Source organism: Triticum urartu, chromosome 5A, assembly GCF_056163025.1.
Source record: "Triticum urartu cultivar PI428250 chromosome 5A, HENAU_Tu73, whole genome shotgun sequence".
Classification (NCBI taxonomy): domain Eukaryota; kingdom Viridiplantae; phylum Streptophyta; class Magnoliopsida; order Poales; family Poaceae; genus Triticum; species Triticum urartu.
In genome coordinates, this window is record NC_141877.1 from 521,479,857 (window position 1) to 521,503,177 (window position 23,321).

General features: G+C 50.5%; 1 protein-coding gene and 1 pseudogene across 1 annotated transcript; one reads left to right on the forward strand and one right to left on the reverse strand.

Annotated features, from left to right (window-relative positions):
- The first annotated feature begins 13,038 nt into the window (after positions 1-13,038).
- LOC147972435 (protein FAR1-RELATED SEQUENCE 5-like) lies at positions 13,039-20,424 on the forward strand (annotated as a pseudogene).
- Positions 20,425-21,424: 1,000 nt separating this feature from the next.
- Positions 21,425-22,523, reverse strand: LOC147972436 (uncharacterized). The gene is made up of 3 exons (XM_087523065.1): positions 22,341-22,523; positions 21,758-22,023; positions 21,425-21,626 (listed from the first exon to the last, which is right to left on the reverse strand). Exons 1-3 carry the CDS (start codon positions 22,521-22,523, stop codon positions 21,425-21,427), a joined length of 651 nt encoding a protein of 216 aa, XP_087379191.1.
- Positions 22,524-23,321: the final 798 nt, after the last annotated feature.

Consider the following 23,321-nt stretch of genomic DNA (forward strand, 5'->3'; position numbering starts at 1 on the left):
CCATGTGCCTGTGTCCAGGCGACCAGGTGCGGTATTGTAGCGATGTCATGGTCCTTGGATGATCAACGGTATGCCTTGGATTTATTCTAACAAGTGGTATCATAAGCTAGGTTTTCAGGAGGTTGCTGGATTGTTGATCTAGAGGATGGATCGTTGTGAGATGGTGCAAAGACGATATGCGAAGAAGTCTATTCGACGGTCGATCGGGAATTCTTTTGCGGAAGCCGTCGGGTCGCTGTGATCAGATAAGATCGAGAAGGAGCAATAGGGCGGCATGGAAGTCGACGAAAACTCAGAAGCATCACGGCAGTTACGACAATCGGCGGCAGGATCGGTGAGTTGCGGTAGGCGTCGAACCAGCGGAAGGCTCGCGTGCGCGTTACGTGCGGCGATCGATTGGTTGGATCGATCGGGCGAGTGTTAGATGGCACGCGCGGCTGGGCTCGCTGGCGTCTTGCGGCCCATGGCAGGAGGCCCATCTGAAGAGGTGAGCTACGCGGGGGGGACTTGCCGAAGCGCAGGGAAGGCCCAGGCAACGGGCTGTGCTGCTGGTTTCGTGGAGACGCTGATCGAGGGGTGTGAATTGAGCGTACTTACGTGAGATTTGTTTGGAAACAAAAGAAGACCGAGTCTCCATAGTATATGACACGGACAAGCAGATCAGATCATCAGCAGGATAATCCAGCGTGATATGCGTACATTGAAAAGCACAGGCAAGGCAAAGCAATTAGCATGCATTGGAAGTTGTGCAAATGGAGCCATCACGTGATTTCCAGAATATTTTCTTTGGTTGGAATTGCTATTAGTACATGAGGGTGTACCACGTAAGGTTTTGCTTGTGTACTTGGGCATCACATGAGGAAAGCTCGGATAATTTTTCACAGGGCCAGCTGTACGAAGAACCATGGCGCCAATGGGTACTGGGTTTGAGGTGAAGAAGTTTGACGGGACTGAAAACCTTGGGTTATGGCAGACACGGATGAAAAATTTGTTGGCACAACAGAGATGCTTGAAGGCGTTGCGGGAAGTCATGTTAGCTAAGATGGAAGTATCATGTGATGGATGAGAATTCGCGGAAGATGATTTGGGAGCCTTGAGCATGTCATACAGTCGAACTAGTTCGGCTGGGTCGGACTAGGCAGTCTGACGGATCGACGCAAGTCGGTTGGTACAGAAGACGGTGATGGGATCAGCGAAGACGACGTAGGAGCGTGATGCTGATGGTGACCGACTTCTGGGTGTGGAAACACGTGGCACGGGTCTGAGTGCTTGTGTGCCTTCGACAAAGGCTACGGCGCGGGGTTGATTCAAGATGGTGCACATGAGAGCTTGGAGTCGACAAGGCGTGGGGTGGCACGTAAAACCACCATGGAGTCATGTTGAAGGTGGAGCTGAAGTTTGGAAGACTTCACTCGGTGCTGATTGAGGGGCTACGGCGTAAATCGACAGAGAGTCGAAGCCTATTCAGCGAGAAAAAAGCGAGTGACACGTAATTCGGACTGGAGCACAGTGGTCTGATGGAAGCGTGAAACTCGTCATTGGTCGGTGATGATCGGTGGTACTCTGCAGTGGGGGTTGAGTGGTGTGGGTCTGCGACCCTTGAGACTCGACCGGGACAGCGGAGGCTCAACGCGGTAATAGCGGCGAGGCGTGCGGTATGCACGGGGCATGGAGACAGGCCAGAGCTCTGGTGGTCATACATGCGATGAGACAACTGCGAATTTGACTCGGAATGACTGCAAGCAACGGTGAAATTCCTTCAAGTTTCAGACAGGCGGTCGAGAAAGGAGCGGTGATGTTGAGTTCAGGTAATTCTTATGTGTGACATCCAATATGAGAGTTGTTCACTTTCACGCAGGTCAGTGATCAATGTGTGAGGCGTTGGACGGATACTCTGAAAGTTGGGAGCACAAACTAGAGTAACAAGGATCTTAATTTTGCTCGAGTGTTACCTGTGGTCATAAAAAAAAGGGACTACAAGTTGCAGGTGAAGTCACATGGAATCTTTGGAGTAGCAGCGGTACTCATGGGATAAACTCAAGTCCAATGTACATGGAAGTTTGACGCATTGACAAATTCAAGGTGGTGGAGGATATTCGTCAAGGTGGAGTTTGTTGGAGTTGTGTCGAATATTGTGTACAAGTTAGGTTACAGTTGGACTCTGAGTAGTATTGTGCTTAGATAGGATATAGAGTCGTGTCCTAATAGGACACTTGTATCCTACGCCTCTCATATATAGCGGGGATAGACACACGATGTAACCTATGCCAACATAATAGCACCGGAACGCAGGGGAAGCCGGCGGCATGTGCCGGTGTCCAGGGCGACCGGGTGCAGTATTGTAGCGGTGTCATGGGAGAAGCGCTCATAATCAAGCCCCGGAGATGTAGCCATATCGGTGAACCTCGTTAACAAACCTCGATGTCGTGCTTATGTAATTGCTTGGTTCTTGAATGATCAACGATATGCCTCGGATTTATTCTAACACCTTGCCAGGGTCACGTGCCACCGCACACCTCTGCTTGTAAATGACCAAGGAACACAACCAACACCACTTTATCGAGAGCTAAAAAATGTGCAGCCCATTACCAGGGGTCGCCGCCTCAACACCCGGGGCCCAAGACCCCCGCACCACCACAAGACTTCACCCACTACATCAGCCATCGGAGGAAGCCACCACAACATATTGGAATCTCTAGATCAATCGCAGCCTATTGCCATAGTCATATCTGGCCATGGACAAACATTGCGGCAGTCCCACCCTGCCACAAACAAAATGTAGCTAGGATAGGCATCCCTAGTGACAGGCTCCCAAACATCGAGAGGGATGGCGGCATCCATGGTCCTCATGGTCGCGACCACCTTCCAGACATGACTATCCTTGTCTTGCTACGGATCTTGGCAAGGATAGGCTTCCTAGCCGGTAGGCCCGCGATCCATGGTGACGCGAGGCAAGGTCGCACACCCTCCTAGTCATGAGCCCCACCCAGGCTATGGCAACCTCACAACATGATGATGCAAAGGACCCATGGTGTCGGCACACGGATCTTGGACGAGGGAGACGAGCCCCGGTCCATCCATGTCACCAACTGACCATAGCTCTGATGAGAAGATTCATGATGTGTAGTGCATGTGCGGGTAATTACTTTACTTACTTCATGTTGCTACTGATATTTCTCTCTCTACTTTTTTTTCCGACAAAGGATGGATTTTATTGACTCAAGCTGAAACATTAAAAGAATACAAGCACAATGAGCATCCACCCGACCTCTGCATAAATAGTACGAACATAGCTAACAGCAATGCATACAAACAAGGAAACACGTTGGCAAAGAGCAAAGTCAAGCAAGTCCAAATCTATGGCCAGACATATACGTTGTTTACCGACCATGCTATGTCGTCTTGGTAAGGCGATAAACTTTGTTTACCAACCACATCTGCATGCATCATCGTTGTCTGTCTTTTTTTTTGACAATTCATAGCTGTCTGTCTTAATATATTCCTTTTGCTATCAAAGTGGCTGATGGAATCTGAAAAGAACATCAACTTAACATGCTGAAATACATACAGGTACGCAAGGCGTCAGCCATGCTACATGTCTGTGATGTAAAAGAGGAAAATACAATAAACTTTGAAATGGTGCAGTGAGTAGTTCATTCAATTTAGTGAAAATAAATATGGCTTGTTATGGGATTTCAGAGTTTATTGTATTTCCATGTTTTTGAAATCGTATGAATCGAAGTGGTCTAGTTATGCAAGTCAGTCGCTTTATTTCAAGTCCGTACAAGGTAATACGTCTTAGCAATTCATCAACCATGCACGCTGTGAGTTCAGTTCAGGCAGAGAGAGAGAGAGAGAGAAGAAACCACGAAATGCAACGGGTGAATAGATTTTATTACTAGCTGATTCACAAAGCAATAGATTTTATTACTCTGCGTCCAGTTCCCCACCTTTTTACTCGGTAGCTGGCTAGGCCGTCTCAGGTTGGCCGAATTTTATAGGTTGAAGGGTCATGCCACACGTCATCAGTATATATAGGAGCATCCATGCATTACACAATCATATAAACCGGCCACAATGCAGCAGCGGTGTCAATGCATCACCGAGAGTCCGCGACCTACTCGCTCACCCGCCAATAGCATGCAGACACACTTGTTTTTCCTTTCTAGAAATTGATCGATCATTGATGCACAACTCGGAAGCACTTTCTGAGTTCGAAACGGGAGCCAGGCGTATGGCTTTTTATTCTTCTAGTAGAATTGATGCGTAATGGGATTGGGAAGCAACATGGAAGGAGGGTTGACTAAGAATAATCTCGTGCCTTGAGTTTGATTTAACTTGGGGCTTTGCTTCAGCATACCCTCCCTTGAGCCCATCAAGTTGGATTCATCATGTCTCCATCAACGCCTCCTCGTCATGGACAATGATGATGACGAACAACCACACCGATGACCAAGTAGCCTTCTCTGGCTATGCTGCTCCATTGTGCGACGTGTTCTTGCAGAAGCCACTGCTGCCCTCCCCCGGTGTCGGGTTCGTCGCCTTCCCTGGCACTGGCAAACAGGCTGGGGACGTCACCATCGACCAGAGCGGCATTCACCTCAGAAAGGTGCACCGTCGCATTAAGTAGCCCTGTCGCATTGGTCAATCTATGGAGTAGTACCATAATTTGGATAGCCAAATATTTGGCAGGACAATATTTAGTTGAAACTCAAACATAGCATCCCCATTTACTTTGGATGAAAATATATTTTTAATTATTTTTTCGTTTTGTTACAGCTTTACTAAAATAAACAAATAAAAATCAGAAATTTTATTTCTAATATTTTACATAGTGGGATAGTGATAACCTGTTTGCATGGTTAATATATATGAAGTCTCTCTTCTTGTCTCAACTAACTTCTGAAGACACTTGTGCAACACACAACTGCATTTATTTTTTTTAGAACATAGACGTCAGAGACGTCCGGCTTTAAATTAATAAAGCCCTCAACATAGGCAGCGTGCACAAATGGAACAAACCAAATAAATGAACGAAACCGAAGCTAGGCAACCATGTTCTAAGGCATGCCAAAATGGCGAAGACGACGAAATAGAGTGCATTACATGGCATAGCCAGCCAGACTAACGAGCACGCAGGCTCAAGGGTAACCAAGACCAAAAGAGCTGCTCATCCCTATGAAGCAGCAAACGGAGGTGACGGGGCTCGGGACGCCGAGTACACGGAGCGGAGACGTGCGATAGCTTGTCGATGGAGATCAGAGTCCTGTTGTCTTCCCAGCGGTGCCCACTGCTGCAAGAATAAGATGCATTTAAAAATAACATCAGCGGGGTGAGAGGGAAACACTCCCTCAATAATAAACTTGTTACGAATATGCCATAAGGCCCACAGCATGGCCGAGGCACACGTCCACATTATCCGGCGTAAAGAGCCCGGGATCGAAGATAGGTATGACACAAGCTCAGAGCGTGAGCGTGGATCCCAATCCACCCCAGCGGCCTCACGGACCGCGCTCCAAGCAAAGCGCGCCAAAGGACACCGGAAGAACACGTGGTCAGCATCTTCCGCGTTATCACACAAAGCGCAAGGGCCGGAAGCAGGGCCATTGCGCTTAGCAATATTGATAGAGGTAGGAAGGCGATCTTGGCATAATTGCCATAGGAAGACCTTAATCTTTAGCGGGATTCGCGCCTTCCAAAGCCCCGTGGCTGCCATAGGGGCATGGCCGCGGCACAACTCTCTATACAGGGACTTGACTGTGAACCTGCCAGAGCCCGAAAGTCTCCAAGAGACCTCGTCTGCGGAGTCCGACAAACGCACATTCGCTATCAGAGCCCGCAGGCGATCCCCTCTGGCAGCTCCGGCCCCAAAAGTTCCCTTCTGAAGTAGATGGGAGGTGGAGAGGTACTAAGAGCCGAAGCGGCCAGTTGGTTGGGCTCAACCGCGATGGAATAGAGAAGGGTGAACTCAGACCAAAGAGGCTGCTGGCCGATCCAAACGTTGTGCCAAAACCGTATGGAGCGGCCGTTATTAACCGTGAACCTCGCGCCCCTGGCGAAGTATGGTTTGAGGGATTGGATGGAGGTCCATAAGGGGGACCCATGAGGTGTTGCCTCAAAGAAATTCCCATGCGGGAAGTACTTGGCACGAAGGAGGTCAATCCAGAGGCCGGTCCCTCCCTGGGACAGCTTCCAGATCCACTTGCACATAAGTGCAATGTTCATCAGCTTAGAGTTGATGATCCCGAGGCCCCCCTGGGCTTTAGGTCTACATACGGCTTGCCACTTAACCATGTGGTACTTCCGTTTTGGACCCGCTCCTTCCCAAAAGAAACGTGCCCGCGGTGTGTCCATTTTCGTGTGGACCCCATCAGCCAACAAGAACATACCCATGGCAAACATGGGTAGGGACGAGAGGCTGGAGTTAGTAAGGATTAGTCTTGCCCCTGAAGACATAAATCGACCTCTCCACGGACACACCCGGTCCTCCACCTTAGTGTTGAGAGGTTCCCAATCGGCAATCGAGCATTTCTTCTCTGCGATCGGGAGGCCGAGGTAGGTAAACGGAAACTTTCCAAGTTTGCAATTGAGCAAGTTGGCAAACCGCTCACTTTCGGCCGCGTCCATCCCTATGGACACCACTTCACATTTGTGGAAGTTAATTTTTAGTCCAGACATGAGTTCAAAACACAGCAAGATGGCCTTAACCGTTGCAATACTGTGTGCGTCCGGCTCAAAAAGGAGTAGAGTGTCATCCACATACTGCAGGTGTGACACACCTCCTGGGATCAGGTTACCGACCACTCCCCTAATGTGGCCAGCCGAGCGGGCTTTGTCTAGCATGGCGCCCAAGGCGTCCGCCACAAAGTTGAAGAGCAACGGTGAGGCTGGGTCCCCTTGACGCAGCCCACGCTTGTTGCGGAAGAAGTTCCCTACTTCTCCGTTCATCGCTATCGCTGTTTGGCCTCCCGAGACCAATTGCATCATACGGTGAACCCAAACCGACGAGAATCCTTGATCCAGAAGGATTTGTCGGAGGAACTCCCAGTTCACTCGATCGTACGCCTTCTCAAAATCTAATTTCAAAAGAATTGCCAGCTGGCGAGTGTGTTTGAGCGAGTGAACGATCTCTTGGAGGGCCAACGGCCCCTCCAAGATATTGCGACCACGAATAAAAGCCGATTGGTTCCTACTAATAATACGATGAGCCACCGGAGACAAGCGCGTAGAACAAGCCTTAGAACAAATTTTAAACGGGACATTGATAAGCGCTATTGGGCGAAAAAGTCTAATGTTGTCCGCGCCCTGAACTTTGGGGATAAGCGAAAGAACCCCAAAGTTAAGGCGAGAGATGTCAACTGTGCCACGCATGAACCCGTTACATACTTCGAAAATAGGGCCTTTGAGTACTTGCCAAAACCTTTTGAACATCGCCACCGGCCACCCATCCGGACCCGGGGCTGTGTCAGATTTCATCCCAAGGGCCGCCTGGTCGATCTCCTGGGGAAGGAAGGCGAGGCCCAAGCCTTCATTCTCCTCGTCCGAGACTCGCAGAGCGGGATCCCAAACATCCGACCGCAGCCGAGCCCTGGACTCCTCCCTAGAGCCCATCAACTAGATGTAGAAGTCATAAATGTGACGTACAATATCCTGTTGGCGCAAAAGGAGCCCCTGCTCAGATTGCAGTCTCAGAATGGCGCACTTACGTCGCCGGCCGTTAGCATAGGCATGGAAATATTTTGTATTCGCATCCCCCTTGAGCGTCCACTTGATTCCACCCCGCCTACGCCAGTACTCCTCCTCCGCACGTAGGAGGGACTCAACTTGGGCCACTACAGCGTATCGCTGAGCCCAGTCTTGCTCCGAGAAGACATGTGAGTCCGCAGCAGCATCCATACGGGCGAGGTCCGCGACCAAGCGCGCTCAGAGCAGCTTATCCTCACGACCCTGGTTGGCCCCCCAGCCTTTGAGAGCCGCCCGCATCCCCGCCCCTGCGGCAATCCAGAAATCCATGGGCCCTCGCGTGTGCCCGATCCGGGCAACACAAGTCTCCCATTTGGAGAGGAAGAGTTGCTCAAATTCCGGGTGCTCAAACCACGCAATTTCAAAGAAAAACCGCGGGCTTCGTTTTAACCGATCCTCCCCCGAGGAGAGGATTAAAGGGACGTGGTCCGACCCGATCCTCGTTTCTGCGTGTAGGGAGCACATGGGAAAAAGCATTTCCCACTCCGCGAACACAAAAACTCGGTCGAGCACTGACCGAACCGGTGTAAACTGCTTGTTTGTCCAAGTGTAACGTGTGCCCACGTGGGCTACTTCCCTAAGGGCCATTGATGCTATCGCGTTATTGAACATGGACACCCTTGTCCAGTTAATAATCCCGTTGTTCTTATCCGCTCCCGAACGGATTAAGTTAAAATCCCCACCGACTATCAGTGGTAAGTTACGCACACCCAAGGCCGCTACCTTCTCCTGCAGTTCCCCCAAGAACTCATGCGAGTGCGAGTGATCGGCCGGGCCATAAACCACGATGACCTCCCATTCGCGGAGTGTCGCGCGATGGCGGACGTGTGCCGACACGAAGAAACGGCCGGCATCCCATGCCACCACTTCGCAGCAAACATGGCTGATGCCAAGGAGCAGACCCCCCGAGTGGCCCACCGCAGGTACCCATTGCCACGCGAAGCGCTCGAGCGGGTCGATGGCTAGCAGGTCTTGGTGAGAGAATTCAGCCTTGATGGTTTCCTGCAAGCCAACTACATCGATATCCTCGGCGCGAATGAACTCTTTTAGCTGGGTCCGCCTCCCAACGTGGCCGAAGCCTCGGATGTTCCAGAAGATGAAACGCATTAAATTATGCGATTGCGGAGGCGGATACCGCGAGCGGTAACCGCTTTGGCCACACGCCGTGTCTTGACAGGACCACGGGCTGAGGGGGACGGCGCAGCCCCTGCTGCTGTGTCCACCCGATCGGGCCGCGCAACTGGCACCAGAGAAGCCCCTGCTTCTTCTGGGACTGGCGCAACGCGGGCCTCCGCTGCCTGGGCGAGCGCGGCCTGCGCGATCTCCTTAGAGCGGATGAGAGATAAAAGCTCTCGAGCCTCCCCCTCATCAGACAGGTCAACCCCACTATCCGCTAAAATACCCCCTAGGCGCTCATCCGAATAATCATCAAAAATCGTAAAGCAGGGTAGGGGGTTACCTTCGGTCTCCATGTTCTTCTAGGCCACCAAGAGTTGAGCGCGCTGGAGAGCAGGGAGGTTGCCCTTGGCGCCCTTTGACCGTGAACTTGCCCGCTCCTGCACCAACGGGGTCGACACCACCGCCTTGGAGCGCTTGGCCGTGGAGATGGGCACCGCCTTGTTCACCTCCGCCCGGAGCGCGTCGGAGGGAGGAGGGGGGCCGCCGGCGAGGGCCCACCAACCGGACCCCTAGGGGAGGCCAACGCCATCACCACCGGCCGGTGCGAGACAGGCGTGCCCGCACGAGCCGAGGGAGGGCTCGTCGGCGCCACCGGAGGAGTCTTGCGGCCCGCCGTCTTCTTGTGGAGCCGCACCCCGCCGCTGCCAAGACCGCGCGCAAACATGGGTAGCCCACCCACCTCCGTAGCCCCCGGGGAGACGAGCATGGAGCGGCCCTCCGAAACGCACAAAGCCGAAATGCCCTTGTCGAGGTCGAGGCCGAGGGACATGTTGGAGCCATATTGATTGAAGCCCGTCTCGTTGCTGCCCACGATCACTTGGCGCTCCTCCAGATCCTTTGCGGCCCCCGAAGTCGGGGCCACGGCCTCGGAAGTCTTGTCCTTGAGGCCCAGCTTGTCCCAAGTTGCGGTGTCGATGGAGTCATCACCCATGCTCGTGTCCTTGTCCTTGTCCTTATCCATGTCATCAGGCCCCTTGTCCACGTTTGCAGGGGGGAGGAGGGGCACCCCCCTGCCTGCCACCCGCCTCGGCCTCCAGCCGAATGTTGAAGCCCTCACTGTTGAACCACACTTGGACATACCCTTTGAGCTTAGCCGGGGAGCGGCACGCAAAGCGCATCCACACGGGACCCAGCCCCGCCAGCGACGCCTTGTCCACCTCCATCGGGCGCCCGATCATCACTGTCCTTGCCATAAGTCGGTCCACACGACGGTGCTTGGGCGGCACTCCCCAGAGCTTGACCCATACATCCGGCATGATTTCAGCCTTGGGCGTCTCCTGAATCGCTTCCTTGATCTCCGCCATGATGTCGTTGAGAGAGAGGTATAATTTGTCGCTTCGCATCGCCATTCGCAGCATGGCCTTGTTGGGGAAGACGACGGAGAACATGTCGTCCCCGACGGCCGTGCCAATCCCATTCCCCTTCGAAGAGGTAGGGGAGCTCCGCCTCCAAGATGGGAATCGACAGCTTGCTGGGCGCCGCCGAGATGAACGCCGCGTCCACCACCACTGGGGCACAGACCTCCTCACCCTCCGTCTCCACATAGGGAAGGCAGAAGAAGCCCTCGCCGGGGATGGCGTTGCCCATGATCTACAGCAGCAAAGGCCGCCCGCGCGTGGGGCAGTGCGCCGACGCGTGCCCCTCCTCATGGCAGACGACGCACAAAGGCTTGAAGTGGCACATGTTCTGATAGTGGCCCACCCGACCACATTTGAAGCACTCTGGCCCGTCGGACTCCTCCACTGGGATCGGGGCGTCGGCCGAACCCTTCGACGCCGACGGCCCGGCCGCCAGCAGCGGTAGCGCCGAGCCAACCCCCTTCTGCTTCTGCTTCTTGGCGATTGGATCCCCAGCCCGCTCGCCGCTCGGAGGAAGGAGGAATTCCTTCCTCTTGCGCTCTTGCTTCTGCTCCAGCCCACGGCGCCGATATTCCTCCTTCTTCTTCTTTTTGCGCTCGCGTTCCTCCAGCTTCTTCCGCTCTTGCTCCGCGAGCCACCAGGGGGGCGGCGGCCCCCAGCCCGCCTCCTCCGCCGGAGGCGCCGAGACCTTGGAGAGCGCCTTCGCCCTCAGATCTTGTTCACGCTGACGCTCAGTCGCCGGGATCGGAGGCGACATGGGTGGCTTCTCCACGCGGCGGGATCCCATCCGCACCGCGGTTGCGAACGAGCAAGTGAGTGGGGGGGAGTGGCGGAGCGGAGCAGACGACGAGCGAGATGCCCGAATTGCCGCACCTGCGAATGGGATGCAGGAAACCCTAGCGACAGATCTAGGGCACCCTTCGGCAGCCACAGCCACCTATTAATAGGCGGAAGCGGCCGCGCATCCACCGTCGCAATGGGCCCGGGCCTAACCCCTTGCGGGCGTAAAGCTACCGGGCCAGGCTGACCAGGCCCAAGCGCTGAGGAGCGCCCCTACGTCCCTACTGGCAAAGACGCAATTGGGTCGGCCAATGGGCCCCCTAGCCCACGCACTGGCAAACTGGGCCAGTCCGACAGGCCCAGCAGGGGAGCCAGCCCGGGCGACGCCGGCATTGAAACCCTAGCCAGGGTCCGCGTCTCCCTTGCAGGGTCAACCCCGCCGCCGTCGCCGACCCCTGTCGGCTCCGGCAAGCTCACCGAGCCCGAAGGCGGCACGGCCAATGCCAGATCGAGGCGCCCCTCCTCCGGCAGGGCACACGAGTAACCCTCAGGGCTTGCATCCACGTCCCTCGGCGGGCGACAGATCCGCGGTGCAAGGCAGCGTTCGCCACGTCCACCAGGGGCGATCGCACGCCGGCGACCAGCCATGAGAGAGAGCCCCAGCTCCTCCGCACGGGCGACAAAGTCACCCACCGAGCACCCTGCACGGGGCCTCGGCGAACCACCACCACCATCACTTACCTCACTACTTACCTCGTCGTCGTCGCCGTCGGAGTCGATCCCCTCCAGAGCCCAGAACCTGCTGCCGGAGAGGGATGGGGCGGGGGGCCGCTCCCCAGACGGCGCGCTCCACCGCGCGCACCCCTGAGCAGGTCACACCACCGTCCAGCCTTCCACCTCCGCCGCGGGGCCGCTAGCGGCGTCGCCCGCGGAATCGCCCCCCGAGTCGCCAGACAAGAGCGTGCGCACGCAGCAAGGACCAGTCCACATGTTCAAGTTCCACCCATGACTGCATTTATGCGCACAAAGACAACCGTGAAACAACATTAATCTTGCCATGTTTCTTTTTGCGGGGGTAAAATATGTGTATTACTCAAGAGTTAACCAGTTCTTCCCTACACAATGTGTGGCACTGCATCGCAATGCTTGCACATAGACATATCTGGCACTGCATCACAAATTCACAATGCATGCACATAGCACACAGCACATAGCACAATGGCATGCTATTGGAGCGGCATGGCCAGAGAAGGCTACTTATAGTCACTCACTCGTACCATGACGATGCTTGCATGCTTCATTTTGTTTTCTAGAAGGTAGATGCACATTTCTTTTCCTACCATTGGCCCAACTTGAGGAAACTTTCTCAACTCAAATACAAACCTAGAAGGTGCATCGATATCACATAGGAGTTTTACTATTAGTCCTATAGGTTACAGCAGGGAGAATTTTGTTGATCACACGGTGTCCATACGTGGGATGCAATTAGGAGGGTGAGACCGTGAGAGTGAATGTCTAGGAGAAGCAGTGAAAATGTCTTCGTCTCCTAGACAAGCTCCTCATGTCTTGGATGAATGCCTCCATGCAACACTGTGGATTCCTGACTGTACGTCGTAATGAGTAATAACTCTAACACAGGCTGGCCCCACCAAGTCTCTGTAGATTGTAGCTTATCCATTTCCCACTGCATGTGTTCATGGCTCCACTAGGCCTGCGCATTTTTATTTTTTTAGAAATGAAGGAGGATCCCTGGCCTCTGCATCTGGACGATGCATGTGGCCACTTTATTAATTATTCATACAAGACCTTACAAAGGCATACAATAATAAGACTGAAGCCACCGTCTAGGCAACAAAAGTGTCGCTACTCCTATCCAATTGATGAAGGGATGCTGATAGTCTGGACCAAATACCAAACAGACCTCGCAGCCAAACCTAACATCTAAGACCTGAGGTTCCAACCAGGACGCCTGCCGGGTATGGGCACCCACCAGTCCGGCGTGCTCCTTAACCAGGACGCCTGCCAGGTATGAGGCCGCCACAGCCACCTGCCATCAATCCATCTTCAGAGCTGTACTGCTGCATGAACGTTGCCCGGTCTAGCTGCCGCCGACGCCACCACGACGCCAGACAGCGACGACCTCCTGCGCGAGTCCATCCTCGCACATCAGACGCCTAATCTCAAGAGCGCCATGCCATCGAGATCCGACATCATCAATGTGTGTGATGAAGCACCGCTCCTCCTTTTGTCACCTCCAGCCATCACTTGCTCCAAAATGATGCCTCCATGAGGGAAAGCGCTACTAAGAACGTCATCATCGTCCGATCCGGGAGACCCAGATCTAGAGTTTCCCCCGGAGCATCCCGAGCCTGATGACGCCAACTGCAACAACGATGCCTCGATAAGGAAACGACATCAAAGACGCCGCCATCGTTCGCCATGACCGTAGTCGGCGCGATTTTCATCGGCAGTTGCGCCACCGGGCGTACGGCACCGGCCTCGCTGGTTCCTTCAACCATAGCAAACTCCAAAACGATGACCTGAAGAGGGGCTGCGGCGTAAGAGCACCGCCATCGCTCGTTCCCATGGAGATCTAGGGTTTCCCCTGGAGTTGCCCGGGTTGTCAAGGGCCAGACAAAGATGCCGACGTGTCGCACTCGCCATCGCGCCGACCGTGACCCGGAGACCAAGCTCACGCCTGACGGGACTCAAGGCCCTCTAGTCCATGTCTTGTTTGGTTCTGCGGAGCTCAACGCACGGGCGCATTTTTTTTGTTGGCGGCACTTTTTTTTAACTCGCTAGCTAGTTAAGGTGGATGTCCATCTTTTAAAGGGCGAAAGGGTCACCACCAACCAGGAGCACATTATATGCACTTACTTGAGCTAATCAAGCACAATACAACAAATCGACATCACTCTGACCTACTTGCCCATCACCACAGGCATGCATGCATGCTCGCCTTTCTTTTCTTGTTGCGGCTAGATGCATAAATAACTCAGACCATAGGCACACAACATGTGAAAACTTTCTCTCAAAATGCAAACCTGAAAGCTGGAGCACTATTACTAGTATTCTACTAGAGGTGAGTTAACCAACATGCGTGAGATATGCATGGGATTGGGAGGCAACGGGGAAGGAGGCATGGCACATTCCGCCACAGTTTCTGCGTACATGCCTGGATTGATTCCAAAAAAGCTGTGCCTCTCAACCTTCCATTGCCAAACCAGGCAAAGGAGTCGACATGAGGATCCCGTCTTCACAGTTGTAACATGTGCCAGCCGTCTGGTCTGGGCTCACAAAATGCATCACAATCGAAATTGGCTACATAGTCCTAGGATAGATTGAACATAACGGCATCGAGTAGCTGTTGGCATGCCCCAGCTGTAGCTGTGTCTTGCGTGTCTCCATCCAAGATGTTCTCCCAATGATTTCCACCGAGTACAGCAACAACTTGCATGTTATTAACACAATAGAACAAAAACATATACAATATGAAAGGTCTCATAGGAAGGTAAATAAACCGTGCGATAAATAATGCTGACTAGTCAATTATTATTGCGGAGCGTTCGACCGAGAACATACCATGTTATTGCTAGACTAGAAGATCTTGTCATCTAACAAACGAGAAACATTGGCATTATGTAGTGGGTGTCACGGAAATAAGCGCTTTGGCTGTGTGCACGGCGCTTTACTCGGGCCCCATTAAGTTGCGCTCTGTGTAGGGAAAAAAAGGACAAGAGTGATGGAACTCTGACATGGGCACACCACGCACACTTGGCACAATGATACAAAGGATAAAGTGCTTAGGATAATTTTTGACCGAATCTTTTTTTCTTTAGGATAGGTAAGGAACTTTTGACATCCAAACACAATCCTGTCTGAATCCGAGTCCAAGTTGTAGGTGTGATACAGAATATGCTATTACTAATACACATGATGTCATAAGATACTCATTTTTTCTATGGATAATCTAACCTTCCGAATTTGGACATCCTACTTATTGGATAATGTTTTAAGTATTAACTAGTAATATGTGAATACTAAATTTTATTATGAGATGTGATATAATGCCTGCATGTGTATCGAGCATGCATGCAAGCTACACAAAGGCATCAGCCGTGGTACACGTAATTCTAGCCTCTGTTTAGATAAGGCAGGGAAATAAAACCAAGCCTCGTTTGACTGGTTGGCTGGGTATGAAATGTTATGGGTTCGAATAACTGCCACACGTGTGGCATGGACGGGAACCGGCACGCACGACCACGTCCGCACGCACAAAAGCACGGCCCGCACGTCCGGTGTGTGGCAACCCTGCCTGCACTGCCCCGTCCGGGCCAGACGACCCGCTGCCCGCACGACCCAGCCGTTCCCGGCCTCCGATCCATCCCCTCTCTCGTCTGCCGCCATCGTCCCCCACCTCTCGAACCCCGACCTCCGTCGCCGGCCATCTCTGGTTGCCATGGCAACCAGGGCAGATCCGTAGGGTGCTCCCACCGCAAACCACACCCCAACCCTCCCCACCCCCAGCCCCCCACTCCAACCCAGCCCTCTAGAGACGATCATCTAAAACCAGGTGAAATCTCCCGATCTCATCCTTCTCATCCTTAAGGCTGAAAATCTCCCGATCTTGTACTGGGTCCATGCTATAGGGGTAGAACACTGCATGGTTTAGTGTATATTCGCAATTGCTAGGCAGAATACACCAGATCTGCCATGTACTACGTTTGAGATTAACTTAAGTTCATAGTTTAATTGACGCAAGTAGTTGGGTATGAAATGGATGAGTAGGAATCCTTAAAAAAGGGCAGGAAGGACAATTTTTGGAATGAAGGGGGTGGGAAAAATTAATTGCCACTTGTGTATAACGACAGTTGCCACCTTTCGTTGTCAGTAGCTGCCACCTATTTTGACCTGTTGCTTGCCATCCCTATCTTCTATGTGCAAGCAGCAGAAGAATACAATTCTTATGGATTGTTGATGCCTTCTTGTTCATCCAGTGATTGAGAACACATCGGAAAGAAGCGAGACACGGAAATAATGAATCACGAAGATGGCGCTGATGCTTGGGGTTCTCAAAGGCCAGAAACGCCCCCTTGGCATGCATCAGAGTACAGTCAACTCATCTCTGCAGGGCCGTTGCTGCCACTACTAGAACAGTATGCAGGCGTAGGTATGATGTGTGATAACAAAAGAGGAGAACAGTTGCCATCTTCGCAACGATGAAGATGACATTCTACTTATGTCATACACTATCATTTTTTCGCAGGTTCTTATGACCAAAACACTCTTAGGGGGCCCCCGTGGCAAGTTCAGTCACAAGGCGCTAACACTGACAAATGTACGGGCAGCCAACTTCAACTAGCTAGTATGGCTAATCAAGGTAATGCAAAACAAAAAAAGAGCACATACTGCTGTGGACATGAAAAATGAACATGCAAAAAAACTGGCAAAAGGACTTACGAGTTATGACAGGTGAAAATGCAGAGCCTTCATGCAGCACGTGGCATCAGGCAGCACCCATGTACCTGCCATCGACATCATACACAGGTGAGTCCATAAAAAAAGTGAAGTTGCGGATGCTCAATTAGCAGAAGGAGCATAGTTGACAACTACAATTGCCATGACTGGACATCTACAATTGCCATGAATTAAAAACAACACTTGTCATCCCTAGACAACTGCGGTTGCCATCCCTGGACACCTGCAGTTGCCATGGAGGAACAACTGCAGTTGCCATGCCAGTGCAACTACATTTGCCATGCCATGGCAACTGCAGTTGCCACATCAGGGGCAATTGCAATTGCCGTGCTAGCACAAACTGCATTTGCCATGAATTGACCAACCACTACTATGCTTACAGGTTATTACGCTGGTGGTAACCCGGCAAACGTCTCGTGGCAAGCTTCACAAATTGCAGGTGGAGCACGTCATTATGGTGTCACAGACCACACAAGATGGTCAAATGCAGCACAACAAGGTAAGGAAAAAAACCGAACCACAAAAAACAGCGCTACATTTGTTATTTGTAGTTATTTGTAGGCAAAACAATAGTTGCCATGTTTGTTGAACAGTAGCTGCCATGACTGGACAGCTATAGCTGCCATACATGTCAACGCGCAGACTCACGGCTTGCTATTTGAAATGATGTCATGCCAAATCACTCGAAGATGGTGTGATCCGTTGCGATACACATGTTATCCAAACAAAAATCTTACTCTCATACCTGTTTTTTCTATTACATGGCCTACAACTACACTGAACAGCGGCGCGGGGACATCTACTGCGGGGAGCTCTGAGCGCACGGAAGACACGTTCCACCAGCCAGCAGACAATCATGCCGCAAACAATTTCGAGTCAGAGTCGGGAATGGCAATCATTCCAGCAATGCCGACAAGCACCCCTTTGAACACAAGCACTGGCAACACTCAAGTAGATGGAACTGCCGCCGATACTGAAGTGAATGATGAAACTGACGACGACGCACAAGGGGATGAAGATGGTGGGCAATCAGAGATCGTGGTACCTCAGCCACCGTACATTGGGCAGAGATTTGAATCGTTCGAAGAAGCAAAGGAATACTACCAGACATATGAAAAGTTCTATGGATTTGCGGTCAACACCGAGTACCATAGGAAAATTAAGAAAACTAACGAGTACAGCAGAGGTGAGATGAGGTGCCACAAGGCACAGAGGAACAAGAAGGGGAAAGGTGTTGCGCCTGTCGTTCCGAAACGAAAGAGAGGTATCATTCTCAAGACTGAGTGCCCTGTCTGGTGTAAGCTAAACGTAGATGGAGCACAGTGGGTGGTCAATGAATATTTTGACGAGCACAACCACCAACTCATAAAGAAGTTCGACCTGGTAAAATTTCTGACCGCCCACAGAGGGTTCACCCCCGTCGAAAGGCAATTCGTAAAGCTGCTACATGATTGTAACGTCGGTCCATCAAGAATGGTACATATAATATCTCTCATCCACGGCAAAAAGGGGACTCTGAGTAGCATGCCGTACATACCAGCTGACGTCACAAACCTACAGGCCAAGTACCGTAGAGAGAGCAAGTTGGCAGACATAGAGGCCACAATGGCCTACTTCGATGAGAAAGCGAAGGAAGATCCAGATTTCTTCTACAGGATAAGGTTGGACGATGAGGACCGTGTCAGGAACATGTATTGGGTGGATGGTGCTGCAAGGAGAGCCTACAAACATTTCCGAGATTGCATTTCATTCAACACGACGTACCTCACCAATATGTACAAGATGCCATGCGCTCCGTTCATAGGAATAAATAACCACAATCAGTTGTTGCAGTTCGGCTGCGGGCTCGTCCGGAACGAAGACACGGATGGGTACGTTTGGCTGTTCAAGACCTTGGAGTGCATGGATGGACTTGCTCCGATGAACATAATAACAGACCAAGATTTCAGCATGCGTGCAGGCATAGAGGAGGTCTTTCCATTGGTAGTGCACAGGCACTGCAGGTGGCACATTATAAAGAAGGCTGAGGAGACGCTAGGACCGTTCTTTGCTGACCGTCCAGAGCTGCACAAGGCATTCGAGCTGTGCGTGGACCACAACTTGACGGTGGAGGAGTTTGAAAGGAGCTGGATGGCCATGACTGAAACACATCAAGTCCAAGACAACGAGACTCTTGTTAGCCTGTGGGAGAAGCGAATGTACTGGGTGCCAGCCTACTTCATGCAGTGCTTCTTCCCTTTCTGCAGACTATGCAGCGCAGCGAGGGGTTCAATGCTGTTTTGAAGCGGTACGTCAGCCCTGGCAACTCATTGCTACAGTTTGCCAAGCAGTACACAGCTTTGCAACAAAAAATTCTGGGATCTGAGCTACAGCAAGAAGCGACCACGGCACTAAAGCAGCCAAAAATGCTAACGTATTTACCGATAGAGAGGCAAATGAGCAAGATATACACCAACAAGATCTTTAACAAGTAAGTCAGTTGCGTTACAGTCTTATTTGCAGAAAAAGCACCAAGTCGGTAGGTGCCTTATAGAGTGCAATGCAGTTGCCATGATATGCAGTTGCCATGTTTAATGAAATACTGTTTGCCATGCTTACTCAGCTGCATGTTGCCATGTTCAATGAAAATTCTGTTTTGCCATGCTTGCTCGGGTGCATTTTCCTTGTTGAATGAAGTGCAGTTGCCATGTTTAATGCATTGTGCTTCCATTGGGGCATGTTGGCATGCAAATGCTAATGTCAACTGGAAAAAATGTTATATTGGCGACACATATGCTGAAATGCAGTTGCCATGTTTAATAAAATGCATATGCCATGTTTGTTGAAATGCAATTGCCATGTTTACTCAACTGTAGATGCCATGCTTAAATAAAAGGGCAGTTGCCATGTTTTATGCAATGTGCTTCCATTGGGGAATGTTGGTGTGGAAAAATGACGATGTCCAGTTGAAAATGTACTACAGTTGCCATGTCTAGTGTACTGCATTTGCCATGTCTAGTGTACTGCATTTGCCATGTTCAACGTACTATATTTTCCATGTTCAATGAACTATGTTTGCCATGTTCAAACAAAATTTATTTCTATTTCCATGACAACATAAGATGGTACAAGAAAAGAGCGCACGATAGTTTAACAGAAAACACACAAAACTTGCAGATTCCAGGAAGAAATAAAGCGTGCCAGCATGTTCACGGCTTTCCAGGTGGACGAACATACGTTCAAGGTGTGTTCTATTTTGGGCATGTCAGATTCAGAACCTGAAGACCCGGACAAAGGAAGGAACTACTTTGTCAAAGCCTCGATAGGCGAAGGCGAGTACTACTGTCAATGCTGCAAGTTCGAACGGGACGGCATTGTGTGATGTCACATACTAAAAGTAATGGACATGAATGCTATGACACGGATGCCCCGCCATTTCATAAGGCGGCGATGGACTTGGGACGCTGACGACGCGTTGGCGCCGTAGACAACACACGCAGTTCTGGCTGTGCATGACGAGAGACCTGAGTCAACCATGGAAGCCGTGAGGCACGTTGTGCTGACAAAGAACTATGCTGAGCTAATTGATGAAGTGTGCAAGAGTGATGAGACAGCGAGAGTCGCAGAAAAACACAGGAAGGCACTGAAAAGAGAGCTTGATGAGATCAAGAAGAGGAAAGCTGAGGAAGCCTTACACCGGTTCCCCCGCACATCAAGTGTGCCTTCATCCACGGGGCCATCATCTGAAAACTCAGAGATAGGATCTGGAACAGCAAGCACACAGACCCAGGTCGGGAACCCACCCCGTTCTATCACAAAGGGTCGTCCAAGAGAGATAAGGTACAAGTCGGGATTGGAGATCCAAGCAAAACACAAGAAAACGAAGAAAGGGGCGGGCAATCCATGAGCAAAAATTGGGGCGATGTGACATGGTACTTGTGGACATTTTGTTTTGTACCCTAGATGATGAGAATTTTTTTAAAAAAAATTGGGAGAATGACTCTTGAGGGGCATTAGAAGTGGAAGTAAAATTCATTGAATGGATAAATGCAGTTGCCATGTTATGGGTACTTAATATGCCATGTTATGTGTAGTTAATCTGCCATGTTATGTGTAGTTAGTCTGCCATGCTATTTCATACTAAATATGCCGTGCTATTTTATACTAAATATGCCATGCTATTTTATACTAAATATGCCATGCTAGTTGTACTGGATCTGCCATTTTAGTTGTACTGGATCTGCCATGTTAGTTGTACGGTATCTGCCATGTTAATTATGCTGGATCTGCCATGTTGTTTGTACTGTATCTGCCATGTTAGCTGTACTGAAAATATGCCATGGTATTTGTAATGACTCTGCATGGCATATATTTCCATGACAATACGACGCGGTTTAGAGACACATAGTGTGTTGTGCGCAATGTATGGGAAACAAGTTGGAAAAAGCGTAACGTGCATAAACCGCAGCAAAGGTTGTGGCTACATGATCAACCTACCCATGCTAGCCGGTGCAGTTAGCGATGAAAAAGAAGAAGCAAAACAGCCAAAATGAAAAACGACGATGACTTTCACTACCCATGTCTGATGAACTACATTTTCCATCTTTTTTAAAACATCGTAGACGCATTCGAAACAGCAAACCGGTGCTAGAAATGATGAAACCATTATAATAATGATAAACATAAAAACATATTTGTTGTAACGCCTAAAATAGGTTCACGTCCACACATATATTACAGAAACTATTCAAATGTCGCTCACACACCACCACTACATAGTAGGCTACGCGGGGTTGCAGTCATAACATAGCACACAAACATAGTTTTTGACGAGAACAAAGAGATAGTACCTTACATTCCTCGGCAACAGAATGTAAGGTATGCGTCCGGTGTGTAACGCCACGTGATCACTTGTACTTCTTGATGACTTTCTTGACAGCTTCCTCCACGAACTCGCGTGCTCCGGACCGCTTGTTGAAATCTTCATTCGTCAACCAGTTCCATGTGTAGATTTTCCGGAGCTCAACGACCGTTGCAGCTGTGATAGGGGGGACAATTCTACCTTCCCACTTTGCAAAGTATTCCAGCGCGTGAAAGCCACAGTCCGTCCTGCACGAGGAAAAGAGTTAGGTGAACATGCAAAAAGGACAGACGTAACAAAGATAGACTTCAATTCAGATGTGACAACAAAAGAGGGGTTGGATTGATGTAAATGGCACATGAAGGAAGGAAGAAATTACGTGTTCCATTGCTTCGCAGTCGCCACATACTCAGACGGGAAATGCCTGATCTGGACCTTTGAATGTTTGTAGTGACGGTTCCATGTCTCTTTGAGGTTGTTAATGAAGAATTCGGCATGCGTAGTAAGGTCTGCATCAGCTTCCGAACGGATTGAATCAAGCACCTCAAAACGTTGGTTCTTTAGGTCAAGACAGATCGCATAGTGGTGACCACACTTGTCGTGTGGGTCATGTGGTGCAAGCTCCTGGAACATGGGGAACATGACCTGCATTTAAAAGTGAAGAAATGAGAAGCAGAGTTCACATAAAGAACAACAGAGGGACAAAAAAATAGAATCACGTAGAATGTTTGGTTATGGGTGGGGGTAGTTGAAAGAAAGTTGCCGTCCATGTATGAACAAAATGTGCCGTGTATTTTACTATCAAGTTGTCACATAGTTTGCACGGGATGCAAAAATCAAGAAGTCAGTGTGCACGGCAGCTGTTGCCACATGAAAACATCTGCCACATAAACACAAGTGCAGATGATGGAAAAAAACCACACCATGTGAAAAAACATTGCAGACAGGGAAGGAGTACTCACATATTTCTTCAGTGTGAGCTTGAATTCACCGTGTTGAGCAAAATTCTTCCTCAAGATTTTGTGGTGGAAGTCACCATCCCATATTTTGCAGGTCACACTGTAATGCATGATTATCTTGTCGGCACACACATCGGTGTGATTGTTGATGTAGTCGATCCCGCATGCAACTACATTCGTCGACATTTTACCGTTTGGCCTCACGGACTCAGCAAGATCACGCAGCTCGACGTACGTTGCTCCGCATTGAATGACTTGGTTCTGTCCAAACATAAGCTATATGAAAACGATATGACATGGAAGAATCATGCCTACTAAGTAAAAAAAATATGAAAGAACTAAAACGTAAGCGGATCGTGTATAGAAAGTACGAAGAAGATGAATGGTAAAAAAAGGAGCAAAGCAAAATGAGAGATTATGGGGTGTGGTCATTTACGCTTTTAGCTCCTTCATGTGCTTGCTGCTGGCCCTCGCATTTCCAAACCGCTTGACGATATCGTACAGCTGGGTCTTTTCCTTAGTGGCCCTGAATTCGGGCTCGTAGTCTTCCGCGGGAGGTGGGTGAACTACCCTCTGCTGCCTCACAGAACCAGGAGTGGCACTCCTAATGGTATCCTCAGATACCGTATCTGCAGGCACGTTGGAACTTGATTGCCCTTGCCCTCGTGAGGACCTCCTCTGCAATGCTGCCTCCTCAATCATGCGGTAAGCTTCGTCAAGTGACGGTGAAATCTCCTCAGGGGTGGCTGCAATGATAAAAAAAAGTGGGTTAGGATACCTAGAAAATCAAAAACAGATGGATTGTGAGAAGATAGGGTGCATGATGTGAGATGTAGGTAGAAACAGTGGGGCAGTTGCCATGTGTGGTCCAACTACAGTGGCCATGTCATAGCAACTACAATTGCCATGTAGTTGCACTGTAGTTGCCATCTAGTTGGACTGTAGTTGCCATGTCACAGCAACTACAGTTGCCATGTTGTGTCA

What these genes read in the sequence shown, in the direction of transcription:
- LOC147972436 (XM_087523065.1), bottom strand. Translation starts at nt 22,523, where the DNA reads ATGTCGACGAATGTAGTTGCATGCGGGATCGACTACATCAACAATCAC. An exon ending in AGCTCACACTGAAGAAATAT is followed by an intron (nt 22,024 to 22,340) that starts GTGAGTACTCCT and finishes TTTTAAATGCAG; the next exon opens with GTCATGTTCCCCATGTTCCA. An exon ending in ACTGCGAAGCAATGGAACAC is followed by an intron (nt 21,627 to 21,757) that starts GTAATTTCTTCC and finishes TTCCTCGTGCAG; the next exon opens with GACGGACTGTGGCTTTCACG.